General features: G+C 46.1%; 1 protein-coding gene across 1 annotated transcript in view; it reads left to right on the forward strand.

Moving 5' to 3' along the window:
- LOC104522588 (CLIP-associating protein 1) overlaps positions 1-8,917 on the forward strand; it is a 99,200-nt gene extending 90,283 nt beyond the window's left edge. Inside the window, exons 33-35 of the mRNA XM_029084257.1 lie at positions 3,464-3,670; positions 6,691-6,807; positions 8,572-8,917. Coding sequence (XP_028940090.1) covers positions 3,464-3,670; positions 6,691-6,807; positions 8,572-8,658 — 411 coding nt within the window. The 3' untranslated portion in view covers positions 8,659-8,917. The remainder of the gene's footprint in view (positions 1-3,463; positions 3,671-6,690; positions 6,808-8,571) is intronic.
- Positions 8,918-18,250: the final 9,333 nt, after the last annotated feature.

Genomic DNA, 18,250 nt, shown 5'->3' on the forward strand with positions numbered 1-18,250 from the left:
TCCTTCTGTATTCAGATGGAAGGCACTTCAGGGAGAAGTGATGTGAAATACCCAACTGCTGTGTAAACGTGGCCAGATCCTTGCTAGAAATGGGCAGCTTTGAAAGGAGGACTTGCAGGGGCATAAATTAATCCTGCGTTGTCACAGCTTTTCTTGCTGACCTTATGATGTGCAAAATACGTATGATCTTTGTTGCTACTTGAGCCCTGTCTTGTTTTGTGAAAAAATAAAGCTGTATTTTAACCCCTTGTGCTTGGAATTGATTAATAGGTTTAAAAAAAATTCTCATGCATTTTCCTCATACCTGCAACTTAATGTGCATGGTAAACTGTATGCAAAGAGGATGTGGAGCTGAAACCCAGATAGAATTAGTCATTGAAATTTTTTCCTACTCCAGTACTATTTAGAGTTTACAATTGTATATTTGAGATCAGATTTTGATCCTAGGTGCATACTAAAATATTGTTCCTTTCTTAGCAAGTAGGATACCAGGAGGATTTAAGGTTTAATATATATATATACACACACACACACACACACACACACACACACACATATATTTCTTTTTAGTGAGTTGATATATGTGCAAGCTTTTCTTTCACAAGGTGACTGAAAACATTTACTAACAGTATTTGGAATTGTTGCAAAGCCAAATCCCAAGTGGCCTGTGTCCAAATAGTTATAGTTGGTGAGGTTTTTTTAGCTAAAATGATTTGCTCATGGATGTTGTTAAACTGATTACAAGATATCTGGGCTCTCTATGTTAGTCCATTGCATTGTTTGTGGAAAGCTTGATGGTAGCAGTGTTTCAGCACTGGGAAAGCCAACGTCAAAAGCTGCAGTGCCAAGAAGTAAATTCCTTTCAAGGAGACCTCCTGGGAGCTCCTGACTTCATCCACTCCAGCAATTCAATGCCGTGGCACCAAAGCATGGCATTAGATTTCCCTTAAGTACTTGGGTGTTTCTCTCCTTTCCCAACAAAACCACATAGTGCTTCCTTCTAAGCTAGAACTGGCTTACATGGAAAAATACTAAGTTTCATGCTTCTTATGTGTGAAATTGAAGACAAATTTGCAAAGAAGTAGCTGGAAGAGGGAAAACTTGCTGGAGGTGGGAAAGCAAGCATTCTGTTCTGCTTGGTTATTCATTCACAGATCTTTCAGGATGAACTTTTTAAATATTGACAGCATTGTGGATTACCATTCTTTTTGGAATATGTTTTAATATTATAATAAAAGTAGAGGAAAGCATGAAGTAGATGGAGCAGTTTGACAGCTTTTCTTCTGTAAATAGGGCACTGATACAGAAGCAGTCAGGGTCTCATGTCTGCTTCACCATCCTGCCTGTACCTTGTTTGCATGCAATATTTGTGCTATGTGAAGTATCTGAGATCACGTTCACTTTTGGGTTTGCTTTAGAGGATGCCAAGAGCCAAGTGGATGAGTTTTGTTATTTCCTAGGTGGGTGTACAAGTATCTTGTGGCCATTCCCGTTTCAGGGAGGTAGCTGTCAGCACAAGTGGAAGATTAATTATAGTGGTGTGACCATGATGCTAAGACTGTGGGTGAAGGAGGCTTTGTAGATGGAGATGATATCTTCTGGTCACTCTTCAGTTCTGCTACCTTAAAAAAATCAATTGAACCTTTCTGGGAAATGTTTTGTAGTCCAGGCAGGGAGACATTCTTGTCCTAGCAAGGACTGAGATAAACTTCCAGATATTCCTGGTTCATGCATTATCCACAGTAGTTACTTAAAAAATAATAAAAGCTTGCCTTCTTTTGAGGCTTTGCTAGACCTACGTCTGTGTATGGGTCAAACAGAAATCCCTGAGTTTGATACCATGACAGTATGTGGAAGAGGGGAATGAGGAGAATCCAGCAGCTATGGCTTCAGCCTAAGTGATAGGATACCTGTGCTTTGATTTACTTGCTTTTTTTGCAGATTGCCAGGGACAGATTTCCTAGTGCTGGTTCAAAGTACTGACTTCAGACAACCCCAGGTGGTTCAGCTTAGGATGAGTTAGAGAACTGATCCAAGGCACCCGAGCTTCCTGCACAATCGGGGAAGAGGGAGTGCATCAAAAGGCTTCGTTAATGCTCCTAGGCTCAGAGTTAGGGACTGCCTGGGGCTAGCTGGGATGTGCTAAGCATGAGGATTTGTGAATGCTTCTGCTTAGAGTTGAGGTATTGGATTTAAGTTTGTCCAGTGGGGCATCTCTCTCCACTCAGGATTTCTAAGCCCTGAAAAGAAGGGAGTGAGAAAAGATGAGCAAAAGCATCTTCCATCTTTTGTACTGAAACAAGGATATGGGGAGCAAAGTGTGAATTGTGGCCACAAAGAGTGCAACCAAGGGGAAGCTTCATTTTGTCACCTGGCAATTAGCACAGACACTTGAAAAAATAAAACCTGCCTTCCTATCCTGGGTTTTTTTTTTGGTTGTTTTTTTTCTTTGTTTGGTTGGGTTTTTTTAAATCCAGTTACTGCAGAAGGTAAAATGAATAAACTCTCATGAGAGGAAAGACTTTAGTCTTTCAGCTAGCTGTCCTACCAACAAGGGAAGAGTGTGAAAATCGTGGATTTGCCTTTCCTTGGGCTAAGAGTAGAACTGAATTTGGAATCTCCCTTGTCTTGCATGACTGCTTTACAGTGTGGGCTAGTTGCAAAAGGTGGATGCTACCACTGTTTACACTTTTTCTTCCTCTTGTGCTTTATAGAATCATAGAATGGCCTGGGTTGGAAGGGACCCTAAAGATCACCTAGGTCCAACCCCCCTACCATCAGCAGGGACACCTTCCACTAGACCAGGTTGCTCAAAGCCTCATCCAACCTGCCCTTGAACACTTCCAGGGAGGGGGGTGATTACAAGTGTTGGCTTGATGGGTTAGATGTGCTGAGAGCAGGGCTGCCTGGTCAGGGACACCCTGAGGCCTGTTTGTGTCTGTAGCCTGGGTTTGATCACGGCAGTTTTGCTAGGGAATGGCAGGACACATCTGTGTAGGCTTGAGTGTCTCAGCTTGGGCACCCAAGCACTTGGCAGGTGAGGAGCATACTAAAAGGTGCAACAGTATCATTCATCATAATGTTTAAGGAGATAAATTTTGTATTAAGTCTAAGCTGGTGGGTTTAGATTATCTGACAGTGGCTGGAGAGGTGTTGTCCTGTGGCTTCTCCTAGGATGGGGGAGCCTTTCTATCTTGGGTGACAGATGACTCTTTCAAACTAGCCACAACTTTGACACTGTTACATGAGGCAGGATGGACTTCTGACCACTGCCTGGAACAAAGATGTCACTGGAGCTGCAGGATGTGAATTGTCTGAGTCAGTGACCTCTTGACAGAGCCTCCCGTGGATCTGTTAATGACATCCCCATGCATTTCCTGCCAGTCATTCCCAGTACACATGGTGGTTTTGGCTGTGATGTGTGACCTCATTAATGTAAAGTTTTGCTCTGCTTTCATCCCAGGTCGTCAGAGCTGCTGAAGAAGCTGCTTCCACCCTGGCGAGTTCCATCCACCCTGAGCAATGCATCAAGGTGCTTTGCCCCATCATTCAGACTGCAGATTATCCAATTAACTTAGCTGCCATTAAAATGCAGACAAAAGTCATCGAGAGGATTTCCAAGGAATCGTTGCATCAGCTCCTTCCCGATATCATTCCTGGGTTGTTACAGGTACAGAATCTCATGTCACAAATGCTCCTGAGCACAAACCACCGTTGTGTAATTTGTGAGGTCTGTGACCTAAGAGAACAATGGACCCTCTGGGGCCAGATTTTGGTAAATTAAAGTTTTGATCCCTCTAAGCTTTTATATTTGAGCTTTTGATATTTTTAATGTTAAGGAGAAGAAAACTCAGATTCCTATGTGTGTGTTCCACAGTTAGATGCCTTGGCCTGAATCCGAAATAAGCCGGTAGCAGCCATGTACTAAATTTCAAAGTAGGAGTTAGCTGCATCTTATGCTGTTTCAGTACATGCCAAGCAATACATCTTGTTGTCTCCTTTAATTCTGCTGAGCTGTTCTGTGCTTTGAGTGTACTTTGCACTAGAATTGGAATCCCAGCAGGCAGGCTAGTCCTTTCCTCTTTCCTCTCTTGAAAGCAGGACCGAACTACTTGCTGACTTCATTCAGCCTCTTTTCATAACCGTCTCAGGCTGGGTGGGGAGCTGTGTTTTTGCCAGTGCTAAGGCTTGGTCTTACACTGTGAATTTGTCTGTAGTGGTGTTGTCTTCTGTTCCCCTGCACAAGCAGCTGGCAGCGCCAGCAGCTGAGATGAGACTGCAAACAAGAAGGAAATAAGGGGAGGTAGCAATGAAGGAGAGAGAATGTGTTTGTGTTTAACTGGGGAGGGATTGAGACAGGAACAAATCAATCAATGTGAAAGGGGAGACATGTTTGGGTGGGGAGACAAGTTCAGTGGAGAACTAGGATAAAGAAGCCTCCTCATTGTGAGCATAAAAAGTTGGAAGGACAAGAGCAAAGTCAGAAATTCCCCTAGCATCCTAGTATTTGTCCCAACTTTGTAGTGTCAGCTCTTGCAATTGTTTTCTTAAATCTCAGCTTCTGGGAATCGGCAATTCTGCATTGATCTGAACTTTTGTTGTAAAAAGTTTTTAGTCATAATTGTTGGAGACAACAATCTGAACAGTGTAGCTCATTACACTGGGAAAGTTTGGGAGCAGCATGCCTTTAAAAACACAGTTGCATTTTTGTTATTAAATTGTTTCCATGTCTTAAAGCAGATCTTGTTTCAGAGCCTAGTTGACCATTTTTCATCTTGGAGCTGCCAGTGATATTTGCTCACCTTAGGAACTTGTAGTGATCAAAGGAATCTACTCAGATTTTGGGATCCTTCTGGTTGAAGGATTGTGTTTGCAGAGAATCACCCCTGTGCTTGTTCAGCATGGTGAGGGTGGCAGCAGAGGTGAAGAGGCGAGAATGTGTTGGACAGCAGTAGCGTGAGCACAGGTGTCCAGCTCTGCAGCCTGGAGAGGATCTCCATGACCCAGTGGGGATCTCCGTGCAAGAACAGGGCTGAGGAGAGTCATGATGTTTGCCCTGGTCCCAGTGCGGAGCCTTGGCTCCCTGTGAGCCAAGGGGGATAGAGCTGGGCTGCCAGGCACTCTCTGATGCGCTGCATCTTGATACTTTCAGACCGAAGAGAACTTTGAGGCTGTGTCATTTCCTGAGCAACTGCTCTGACCATTGGACTGTGTTATTAAATGCCAGGAGAAGAAACAGCCGCTGCCTTGCAAGCAAGTTGGCAGATGGAGAAGTGGAGTGATGGTCCTGCTGGCACATGCAGAGCAGGGTCTACCAGCCCAGCACCCACCAGGATGCAGCCCTGTCAGGTCTCAACACTACACAGATCTGCCTGCCCCCATGGGAACAATTTGGGATGCATGCATAATCAAAATGCCAGGCCCATAGGGAAACTGGCGCTCAAGCAGAGGCATCTGATGTCTTCAGGAGCCTTTGGGTTGGGACCTGTAGAGCCCTGTGTCCAGCTGCCCTCCCAGCAGTGGGTTGTGTCTCCATGGGTGTTCATCTGCTGTGGGTCTGGGCTCAGCCTGTTTTCCACCTTGGTCCTCAGTAGCTTGCTGTTTCTCTGAGCTCACCTAGGTCTCCTGCTCTTCTAGTTCAGCACTCTGGGGTTGCAGACTGTCATTTCAGGCTGTATTTTGACCCTGTGGCTAGAGCAGCCCCCGCTGTGCTGCATCCCTCCTCCTAGCTTTCCCGGCAGAGGTCACCCTGCATCCAGCAGAGCCGGTGTCTCGCAGGTGACAGTGATGTCCCTGTTTCTCATGGAATAGCTGCTTAGTGATTAATTGCTGCTGAGTGACCTGGTGGCTAGCTTGAGCTCTCCTGAAGCTGCCAGAGGTCTGGCACACCCACAGGGATCTTTCACCATGATCTTTTTTGTGTTTTTTTCTACCTGATAAGTAATTACAAAAGCTCCAGGTTACAGAGGCAGTTCATCTGACACACTACCACATGTGTGTAGCACTGTTATACACATTGTTTAAGCCCAGTGCTTTTAAAGAGTTGGAAAACATCTGTGATGACTCCAGTTTTTGCCGTTTCCAATGCCTGGATAGAGCTATTCTGTCCGAACAGATATTGGGGTAGAAAGCTCACAAAACAGGATTATGGTTTTCATGTCCAGAGTGATATAACCATTAGACCATTTTTCTGCAAAATTCATCTCCATCTGTAACTTTGCTCTCAGGAGCAGATTTAGTTTCCTTTGGGCTACTTTTGGGTCAGGAAAGAGTTTTCTGAAGGCAAGGTAGGAGCACAAGGGCTCCCCTCCAAGAAGTCTGGACCATCCAGGTTAGTATATGGTCATCTGAACTGAACACAGGAATGTATGTATTTGATAGAGTCCTAAGCTCATGTTGGGAAACTGCATATTGTTGCTTAATGTTATAAATAACAAGAAACTAATAACTTATAACATTTTAGTAATAAATGGTAATATAAGGAACAAATAGGATGTACTGGGTGATTGCATTCTCTTGCTCTTTGGGTATTCAGGTTGCAAACTGTTACATTAAGCAGAGCCTTTCCATGGATCTGTTAGGTCAGCCACGCTTGCAAAATGTTAATCTTCATCAGCTCTTCAGTATATTGCTCTGGAAGGATGCTGGTGTGTGTCTTTTGACTTATGACCTTTTTTCCTTGTTTCCTAGGGTTACGATAACACGGAGAGCAGCGTCCGTAAAGCTAGTGTGTTTTGCTTAGTGGCAATTTATTCAGTAATTGGAGAAGAACTGAAACCTCATCTCGCACAACTCACGGGAAGCAAGGTACCAAGAGGGATGCATCTCTGGTGTTGTGATAATAGGCAGCTGAATGGCTTGCACTACTGAGCAGCAAGACCAGTGGCTTCATGGTAGCTCAGGCTCAAGTTCCTTGCGTTCTGTTAAATCCTATCTCACCCTGACACACACCACTAGAACAGCCCAGCACCTGCTCAGCAGTGTGAGCGTTTGAAATCCCACTGAGCAAGTTTTTGATGAGGTTCAGGGATTGGTTTCGTGATGCATTTGATCCCCTGTAACTGCAAGCTGCTGCTGAGTGAGTCCTTCCCACTCCAGCCATGTTTACCTTGCCCCTTTGGCGTTGCAACCAGGGGTGACCGTGCAGTGATTTGGATCAGCTGGCTGCTCTCCGGCTGAAAATCAGATCTGCGCTACAAATTAATGGGCTTTCAGTCCGCTCTGCGGCTGCACAGGTAATTAGTGCAGAGTGGTGGGAATGCATGGGTGGGAGGGGCTGTCCTCTCAGCAGCAGGTTGTGCTTAGGGCTGGTGGAAATGCAGGTAAAGCTTCACCTTTAATAGCATGGCAGATATGTCCCTTTCCTCTTGGGACAGCAAGCTCAAGTGACCCTTCAAAGGATTTTGTGCCCTGGAGTCAGGTTAGCAGCAAAACTCAAAATCTGACTTGATGCTGCAAGGGAAATCAAGTCCTTAATTCAGCTCTGTCCTTCAGACAAGAGACAGCATTTTGTGTTAAGGTGAATGGTGGTTGATTTTTTTTTTAGAGCTGCTCAGGAAGCTGTCACAAGATTTCTTCTTCTGTTTGAAGTCATCATACCCAAGATTTTTCTGCAACTTTAAGATGAATTCTGCATTTCTGTTTCAGAAGTAGATCTCTGCATGTGAGCAGCTATTTAGTTCAGAGGGCTTCGTTCTGTTATTTTAAAGCAATAATTTCTTTTGTGGGTAGCAAGTGTAGTGTAGGCCAGAACAACCTGAGACTGAGGACACTTGGATTTTATTTTTTTTAACTTATATGTCATGTCCTTAAACAAATTACTTGTGCCTCCAAGTTGCTCTAGAAGGAGACAGCTATGGGTGCTGAGGTTTACCTCATTATATTTAGCAGTTAGGAATCCCCCCTATAAAGTGATGTAGAGAATTTATTATCCCAGTATCCTCAGTGCCACAAACTTACTCCACCACATAACTAACTATAAATATGTGAGTAATTCTTCTGGGTTTACCCAGACTGCCTACATGTTTAAAGTTAAACTTGTGCGTGAGTCATTGCAGGATCTGGAGCTAAGGTGGTAAGGCAGAAAAAGAAAACAAACCCATGCAAAGGAAGGATATAGTCATAACAGCTGCAGTTTCTCTAGATGTACTGAGTTAGTGAAGATTTTTAAATGTCATTGGAAATGGAAATTTTATAAAGCTTGGGGGAGTTCAGTGTGTTTCCTAGGAGGGACTGTGGCTATCAGATCAGCAGTGTGCCTGCAGCCCCATTGACCTCTGTGGGAATGCTGATGGCTCAGAGCAGGCTGCAGGATTGAGGCTGTGAACTGATGGCTGGAGAAGTGAAATGCAAGAGGTTTTTGTAACCTCTTCAGTGGCACTAGGCATCTCCTCCTGCCTCTGTTCTGAAATACGCTCAGCTTTGCTTCTGGTTTTCTTCTGTAGAGCCTGGTGTCAGCTCACTCAGAACTAAGTTCACTGCAGAATGCGAGCTTTGAGGTTAGCAGTCGACTTTTGTCCGCCTGTTTTTCCTGGCACCTTCTCCTGATAGATATTTGTTTGTTTCTTTCAGATGAAGCTATTAAACTTGTACATAAAGAGGGCCCAGACCACCAACAGCAACAGCAGTTCCTCTTCAGATGTTTCAACGCACAGTTAATGGAGATATGTGGACATATGTGTAGACTTAGAAGCAATCAACTGTGCCTCTCAGAGACCTTTCTGCTACTCTTCACTGGCGCGCTCCATCAGCTCAAGGAGGCCATGCAGATATTTATTGCAATCAGTATTTTAGTCCCTTAAAAGCTTTTATGTAGAATCTTACTGGTATTGAATGTAAAGGAAGCAAGGTCTGTGTTGCAGTCTTCATTAAAAGTGAACAACAGAAAGCCATACTTAAACATATTTGTATAGCCTGCTGAAATCTCAGAAATATGTTTAGGTTAGCGTTCCAAAACTGAGTCCAAGAACCTGGGCACATGTAAAAGTTGAACAGATCTTGTTGGTTTGGTTCATGCCCAGTTTTGGTTTCTGTGCACTAGTTACCTGCTCTCTCCCTGTGACCGCAGCTGTTCTGCCTAGATTCTCCTCTTACAAGTCTTATGGTCTTGTTTTGTACTCCCTGTTGCAGCTTGCCTAAGATGCAGGGCTCTCTGTGGAGAGATCTTTGCAGATGTGGCTGTGATTCCAGCCTTGGATGATTTAATACTGAGAGATACCAAGTGAGTAATGAAAATGTAGGTTCTTTTTAAACACCTGAGTTTTTGTACATAGTTCTTCTGACAGACCTCTGATAGGCTGATTTCTCTGTAACTGCTCTCCAGCCAGCTGTGCTGTGCAAAACAGCTGGGCTCTTGCTCCTTTCACTGACTATGTAAATATTTCTCCCTTCCCAACCCATTCGACTCTTTCTTACGCTCAAAAAACTCTCCAGGTTACTTGTACTCCCCAAAGGGAACCTGAGACCCAATTCTGGGACCGATGCCTGCGGTGGGACGCTGGAGTTAGGTGGGTGGGTGTTGGATTATACTCCCAGGGTGTCTGTGGGTGGGCAGTGGGAGCTGGCAGGGCTGTATCTTAGTGCTGCCTTGTGAGGCCAGCTGCATTTTTCTTGAAGCCTGTAGTGTCAAAGAGCCGATCTGCTGCTCTGACCTGACCTACTGGTGCTGGGTGGTGGATGGCCTTGTCCTCACAACTCCTTTGTGCTTTGGGCAAAATCTTCATCCCAGAGAACAGAAAGGGTATCTGAAACTGTACAAAAGGTCCCCATGGAAGCACCTGCTGAGCCAGCTGGGACCGTGCTGCCATAGCTCCCCTCCTGTCCCTGAAGAGCCTGCAGTGCTGTTAGCTGCCTTTAGAAACCTGCTTCTTCGTGGCCAGCCCCAGGCACAGCCCTGCTGGGTGCTCTGCATTTTGGTGGAGTGCAGAGGGCCCTTGCTGGGCACTGCTGTCAGCAGGGTGCTCTGGGTGAGGGTGCAGCAGTGCAAATCTGATGACACAGACCAATTCAGGGCAAAACCAGTGGCAGTCAGATACCTCACAGCACCATGCTCCCCCAAAGGGAGACCCTTCTGTCTGCAGAGGGTGAGCTCCCCCTGCTTCTGCCTGTAGCCAGGGGAAGCAGGAGGATGCTCGTGCTGTGTTTGGCCCTGGGCTGACAGGCATGCCCACCCCAAACCTGCAATGGATTGGAACTGGGGTTTTGCTCCCAATGCCAGTGATGCGAGAAGATGGTGGAGGATGTGTGGTGATGGATGTGCGTTCCCTGGCTGCCTGCAGTGCCTCGGTCTCTCTCCAGCCCCCCCATTTTCCCTTTGGGGAGCTGAAGGGACACCCTGGTAGCCTACTGAGAACGTGAGTTGCTAGCACTGCAGCAGGGGACACAGTGGGGAGGGTAAAGCCATGTTGTCCTCCCTTTCCATCAGTGCATCCCCATGTGTATCAGCCCTGTCCCCTGGGAGCTGTGCTGGCAGGTGACGCTTGGTGCCCGCTCCCCTCCCAGTCCCCACCTCAGGAGGGGTTGGTGGGGACTCTGCAGGATTGGGCTGCAAAGCTTCTTGGTCCCTTTCCCTGCTATGTGAGAGCGGAAGATGTGACCTGCTCCTTCCTGAGTTTGTTAGGATGTGTCCAGGCTTTTGCTGGCTGCAGGGCTAGTTCCCTTGTCTTTCCCAATGAGTAATGCCATGGTAGGAGAAACCACAGATCCTGGTGGGTGGGATTCCCCCAGGGTCTTTCACAGGCTCAGAAAAGCCATCCTTGCTAGAGGGAGGATTGGCTGCTCCATGGTTGGTATCTCCCTTTCCGTGGACCATTCCTTTCCAACATCTTTCAGTACGCTTGTTTAGAGTATTCTTTTTTAATTTTTTTTTTAATGATTCAAATTATTTTAGTTTAACATGAATTTATTTTCCCTTTTGAGGAAATATTCAGCTGACTTGTTGGCAGCAGTTAGCTGTCTTGTTTGAATTTTTAGTAGTGAGTTTGGTTTTCTGTTGGACTTTTTTGGTGGTTTTTTGTTTTGATTTTTTTTTTTTTTAATTTGTACTCCCACTGTAGTATTTATGCCTCTCTTCCTCCTCATCTCAGTTCAGCATCTTCTGTTCCAGTTCTGGGGTTCAGAAGGTCAGCATAGCTGACCAGATGGTGATTAGTCCTTTCCAGCTGTGATGGAGCTTGATCCATCACTGTTTGCTGTTTGTTTTTTTGTTTTGTTTTGTTTTTTTCATGGCACACTGTAGCAAATCTCCAGGAATTGAATTCCTTCTCAAATGATTTTATATGTTTTATAAAATCCTGCTAGTATGCACTGAGAGTGAACGCACTGTAACCTCCCTGAACTGACCCTGGCTGGTGCGCTGACGTGACGGTAGGAGGTAAGAGCTTGTCCTTCAGAAGACACCTGCAACCTGCCGCGGCTCCAGCGACAAGCCTGTGTTTTCCGATACCATTGGCACACTTGGGGCTGCAAACAATAGAACCAGGCCTTACTTTCTGCATCAGATTCTGTTCTGTTTGTCAACAGATGCTCATTAACGGGCTACTTAATTTTGTTATGCGAGTCAGTCAAGGACTGTTCATCCTTTGAGTACTCTAGAAGTATGTCATACCTGTATACAGTAGAGAGCATTCTGCTTAGGTATTTATAAATCATTGCGTATAATGTACAGAGTAAGATTGTTTAGAATATTGAACATGACCTGATTTTTTTTGTTTGTTTCCTTCCTTTGAAGTACTCAAAGGGCTAGCTCTGAATGTCACCTCTCTGATCTCCAGTGTTCTGACTTCAACAAGCTATACAATCATTTTGTTTTCTCTTCAGCAAGCATAAAGGTCTCTCTGGCTACAAATCACAGTGTCCACACACTCTTGCAGAGAAAGATCTGCATGCTGGCAGTGCCTCACCGCACTGGTGAAGCTTGTGTTCACGTTCTCCCAGCAGCAGCCACCTACTGCAGCTGCCTTTTTTTTCCCCCCTTGCTGCCCATTATGCAGGGCTTCAATTTTTCATATCTTAAAAAAAAAAAAAAAGTTGGAAAAAAAAAAAAAAGTGTCTTTTATTTGCCCACCATGCTTTAAAAGTCTGAATGAGAGAAAACTCTCAGCAGACAGCGGCTCCTGGCTGCAAGGTTGCTGAAATCTCAGATGTGGATGTTTTTTCTGCCATTGGCTGCACCAGTGCTCCGTGGGCATGGGCAAATACCAGATCCATCCGCCCCACAGGTCTACGTACTGTAGTTCTCATGTAGTACAGAAATATCGAGGCATGTGGCTTTCTTAAGGTACACTATGTGTGCTTGCCTGGATTACAATACAATACGAGACTGTCTTTTTTTATTGCTTATTACTAGCTTACCAATAACCTGTATAAGTAACGTAACTCGCATCTTTGTCATCAAAACCTTTTCTCCCCACCCCTTTATTTATCAAGCATAATATTGCATATTAAGGGACAGAAAAAATAGACCTTTGTAGAATACAGCAGGACATTGCTAACAATGTTTTAAATGGGAAGTAAAAACTGCTCTGAAAAATGCCAGCCATGAGAAATGACTTTGTTGGCACCGTGTTCATGCGCATGTATTTTTTTCTTTTTTTTTTTTTGCTTTTGTCATGTTACATCCATATCTGTATTTATATCTTATTTGTTTCACTTTTGAGTGTATCATGGCAATTGTACAGATGTTTTTTGTTAACATTTATGTGATAGAATTTGCTAAAAAAAAAATAAAAATAAAACCTTTTGAGTTTGCCCTAGAATAAGTGGAAGTTGGTTTTTTTTAGGGGGGGGAAATATTAAACTAGATTCATAGAATCATAGAACGGTTTGGGTTGGAAGGAACCTTTATTTAAATGTCCCGATCCGATATCGGGGGTAATTTAAATATCCCGATCCGATGTCTTGCTAACAATGTTTTAAATGGGAAGTAAAAACTGCTCTGAAAAATGCCAGCCATGAGAAATGACTTTGTTGGCACCGTGTTCATGCGCATGTATTTTTTTCTTTTTTTTTTTTTGCTTTTGTCATGTTACATCCATATCTGTATTTATATCTTATTTGTTTCACTTTTGAGTGTATCATGGCAATTGTACAGATGTTTTTTGTTAACATTTATGTGATAGAATTTGCTAAAAAAAAAATAAAAATAAAACCTTTTGAGTTTGCCCTAGAATAAGTGGAAGTTGGTTTTTTTTAGGGGGGGGAAATATTAAACTAGATTCATAGAATCATAGAACGGTTTGGGTTGGAAGGGACCTTTAAAGGTCGTCTAGTCCAACCTCCCCACAGGGAGCAGGGACATCTTCAACTAGATCAGGTTGTTCAGAGCTCCTTTAGCACCAAGGTAAAAGGTCCTCAAATACGTTGTGGTGGCTGCAAGGGAGTCAGGAGAGCCAGGGAGGTTCAGATCTCCCATGAGAGGCTTTTGGTGTGAATATTCCCAGACTGAGAGGTACATGGAGAGTGTTGTGGTGTATGAGCACCAGCACTCAGGACACGGTGGTTCTGGCCATGCTGGTCATGGTCATCGGGGCACTGCTGGTTAAGCTATCCCCTCTCTCTCTAATAATCCTCCGGCAAGAGGATTATTTTGTCTGCATTTTTTACTCTCCTGCTAGTTCCTGAGCTAGAACAAGTTTGACAATTTTTTTGTGGAAGTATCAGACAAACAATAGTTTTGTTTAGCTGCAGACCCTTCACAGCATCAGCAGCCTCACTGGTGTCTCCTTTGCCCTAGCACTTGGGGCTGCCACCCAGCCCTGCCTGTGCCAGCCCTTCTGCACCAGAGATTCAGGGGCACAGGGAGGAGTGAGGAGCAGTGATCACTCTCCCTGCTGCAGACAGACCATCTCAAACCTGCGGTGGCAGGGTCTTTTTTGACTCTGGTGTGTGTCAGAGCAGTATGAGGGAAGGTCCACCCTTCCCACTGATCCTGGCTTCTTCCCAGAGCGCTTCCAATGTGTGTTTTTTTTTTCTTGAGCAGTGCCAGGTACTTGTGATTATAAGAAAGGGAAGAGAGAATGAATAGAGCACTATCTGTCTGTGCCTTGTAGAACCCCAGATGCTGGCCTAAATTAGCCTTACAGCCCTGAGGGGTTTGGAAAAGCTCTGAAGTCTGAGGCATTGCAAATGTGGTATTGGACAACTCGAGCTGGGGAGCTGGATTTCACTGGCACGTGCTTAAAATGGTCAGTCCTTGCAAAACCCCTTGTGGGGGCTGAGGAGAGGGACATCCTGCAGATACAGAAATAGGTCATTTCGGCAGTTTCTGCAAGATTTACGCAGAGGGCTGTCTGCATGGCTGGAGGTCTCCTTTTCCTCCGGAGCACCAGGCAGCAAGGGTTGGACCAGAGGAGGCTGGGCATTCACCTACTCCATCTCTGGAGAGCACCTCTCCGTACCCTGCGACTGACTTTTACCAAAGCCTCACTCTGTTGCTCAGGTTATAAGGAAGAAGGCCAAGATGGAGCTGCAGCTGCTGTGGCTCATCACCAGCCACCGATACACGCACAGAACTCCTCTCAAGGAAGTTGTTTTCTCCCAGCAACGGCTTGTGCCTACAGGCACTCCCTGCCCACGTCTGATGTTCTGCTTATCTTGGAAAATACACAAATCCAAGCCTTGGTGCTGAAGTTTGCACCTCCGGAGGTGCCAGCACAGGCCACCCCTCTGCTGCAGGAGCAGCACAGCAGAAGGCAACGGTTTTGCGGGATGCAACTGCAGGAAGTGAAAAGCTTGACAGGGGCACCCCAGGGTGGTTCCTCCAAGTGAAATACAGAAGCAGAAAAAAATAATTTTCTTGCTCAGTCTCCTGGCTCCTTCTGTGCTGGATTTTGGCTTCTCCTTCAGGGCTGAGACTGCAGCGCGTTGACAAGGGGGTGTTTGTTTATTGAACCACCTCAAAGTATCTGTCCCTTGTAGCTCCTTTGTCACGAAGTCCCCTGTTGTCCTAAGCCACATGATTGCTTCACAGATGGAGAATGAGGAATGGCTGTAATTGCTGGCTTAGATGGTTATGCTGGACTGTCCCCTATGGCAGAGGACCAGGACCAGAGTAGCTGCCAGCAATTAAAGGTAGTTAGCAGATTCCTGGCAAGTGTGAAGGCTCGCTCTAAGCACTTGCAGCTTGTTCTCAATTCATTTTTTCTGTCCTGGAGGGTCTGAAGTGCTGCTGATTTCTTCACAGCCAAATGCTTTGGAATCCCCCTGAAATTATTTTGCGACCCCTTCCCTCTCACTGAGGGATGCACCGAGGAGCGGCTCGGTGCATGTCAGCAGAGTTGCACTCCTGGACCAGGTGCCTTATCTTAATTTGCTTCAGTTAAAGAATAGGACGCTTTGGCTTAAAAGCCCTGAGAAAGTACAGCTCAGCTGATCAGTGGTAACTTGTTAAGTTAAATAATTCCACTGCTTCTGATTGTGCAACCCAATTGCTTGTTTGTGCAACCCTCATTTACCCTCCACAAGCAAATATCACACACCCCTCTCCTCCCTTCACCACCCCAACACATTTTTCCTGCTTTGCCTTTCGTACATATCCATGAAATACAGAAAGGGCCCTCCCTAGTGAGCATGCCCCAGCCCCAGCAAGAGCCTGCTGGGAGGAGACTCAGTGCAGAAATGTGTGTAATACTGACCTTGGGGAGGCGAGGACAGACCTTAAATCTCCATCCCTGCTGTGATGGGAAAAAAAGTCCTTCAAGGCTTTTGGGAAGCTGCTGGGTCAACATGAGCATGGAAGTCAACCCAAGCATCAGGCTGGTATGGAGGGCATCTCTTGCCAGCAGACACTGGGTGCTTGTGTGTTTGTTTAGGTCCAGAGAAAGACCATCGCTAGTTGTGATCCCCAGTCATGGATCCATTCATGGGTGATACAGGATTATAGCTAATATGCCCATGTAAAATGGGCTGGAGGAAGTTATTTCAGTAGAAGGGTCAGTCTCAGAGTGCCTGCACCATGTTCGGCTGACGGGGAAGCGCTCATGCATGGATGGGAGGACAATTACACTGTTGTAGCCGCTGTGCTCCCCTGGACTGCTGCAGCTATAACACAGGAGATGCTTAAATGTTTCAGGTTCTCCCTGGGGCTCTGACTGCAGCCAAAGGCTCAGGAAATATTGGGCTGTTAAACTCAAGGCCCTTACACAACATTACTCTGCTCTCCGCGCTGCTTTGTCATAATTTGGCAGGTACTGAAACAAGCCAAGCAAAGTCATTGCTTTCCAAAAAAAGTCTATTTATATCCAAACTCCAGTGCCAACCCGTTAACCAGGAGCCAGTGATTCTTCTTGCTGCCCAGTGCGGGGGCCAGCAGGACTGGGGGCTTGTCCCCTGGGGCAGGCACAATGCATGGGGATGATGCTCGTGGGGCTTCAACCCACTGAGGGCCCTGGGTGGCTGTGGGGGGCTGCGTGGGGAAGAGCCGCTCGGGCGCAGTGAAAAGGCAAGAGCCAGTGGAGGGGAAAGCAAAGGCAGCGCAAACCAGACTGAGCTAACACAGGGCTGGGGGGATTACAGCGTGCCGGGGAAGCTGCTCGCAAACACATCGGGGACAAAGCAGCCCTCCAGAGCTGAGGGGTAATGAGTAATTAATGAGGAGAGGGATGAAATTCATAATGACTCAAAAATGGCTGAGATAATGAACTCCTTCTCTTTAAATCCACCTTTAACAAGAAAGCCAAGGGAAAGGATTTATATCAATTAAGAAGTAAAGAAAAGCAATCTTGTAAAAATAGCTGTTGACACAAGCAAGTGGGAGAACAGCTGGAAAGTCTCTCCTTGGCAGAGAGAGGCAGCAAACGGCTGAGGCCTATAGCGGGGGTTTGGGGAGGGGGAACATTTGGTTCTTAGATGATGGAGAATTGCAATGAAACCTGCTTGTACCCAACCCCATGTTCGTGCAGCCGTCCCCGTGCAGGGAGCAGGGGTGACCCTGGACCAGCCAGCCCCAGGGACCTGCTCAGCCTCTGGGGCTGCAGGAGGTGAAATGGAGTCAAAAGTACCGCCTGCTGCCTGCGTGCTGCTGCCAGTGTGAGAGTGGCACTGCTGGTGGCGTGGGACAGGCTGTGTGTGTCCAGCTCACAGCAGCTTGTCACTCAGCCATCTCCATTACGGGCAGTGGTTGGTGTCCAAGTAGCAAACCCTAACTCTCACCTGGGCAGCTATAACACCTTTTTTTTTTTACAGAATCACAGAATGGTTTGGGTTGGAAAGTACCTTTACAGATTGTTTAGTCCATCCCCCCTGCTGTGGACAGGCACATCTTCCACTAGGTCAGGTTGCTCAAAGCCCCATCCAACCTGACCTTGACCACTTCCAGTAATGGAGCATCCACAACCCCTCCCACCAGTCTGTTCCAGTGCCTCACCACTCCCATTGTAAAAAATGTCTTCCTTTTGCCCCATCTAAATCTGCCCTCTTTCAGTTTTGCAAACTTTTCTCTTCTCCTGCAGATAAACTGGGATATACTGAAGTCTAACATGGCATGGCAGAGCTAAGCAGCTCTTTTATTCTCTTCAGGGTGCCCCAAGGGCTAACATTGGGGTTTGTTTTTTTCATAATGAAGCTCACCCTCACCAGATGTTTCTCTGCTTGCCACCATTTTTGGTGAAATGCAAACCTGGGAAAGAAGGGGGTTGAGCAAGCTGGCAATACCCAATTTCTGTATTTAATGACTGCGTATGACATAAAGCCACCTCTAAATGACAGCAGGTATAGTAGTCAAAGGGGAGCTTCAGGAAGATGGCACCAGTATGCTCCTGGGACCTGGAGATGTGCTGACCACCTTTTGCCAGGACTCACCCCATGCTCTACTCAGCTCCTGGTCCCAGCCATTGGGTGTACAGGGCACTTGCAATGTGAACTCTGTTTTTTGGTGTTGGCATGACCGCTCCTTGGAAACACTGCTAGATTTAACAAATCACTGCGAATTTGGCAGAGAGTTGGTGACGATGTCTGGCTGTCCTCTTGCTGACCAGATGCAGGGTGACCATGGTGGGGAGCAGCAGTGGCTAGGGGCCACAATCCACTCCCGTGGGATGGAGCAGCCCCCTGTGAGCATCAGCAGCCTCTTGTGGGCAGCAGGTATGTGGTTGCCTTCAAAGCAATGGCCCCATTGCCTTCAACCCTGTGAAAGATCAGAGGTTGCAAAAGAGGCTGGAAACATTGGAGTTGCCCCTAAAAATCTGTTCATCATCGTTAGAGGCAATATTTTTGGCTCTCTCTGGCCACTGTGCAGCACGACACTGGGATGTTC

This window comes from Antrostomus carolinensis, unplaced genomic scaffold, assembly GCF_000700745.2.
Source record: "Antrostomus carolinensis isolate BGI_N321 unplaced genomic scaffold, ASM70074v2 scaffold11383, whole genome shotgun sequence".
Classification (NCBI taxonomy): Eukaryota; Metazoa; Chordata; class Aves; order Caprimulgiformes; family Caprimulgidae; genus Antrostomus; species Antrostomus carolinensis.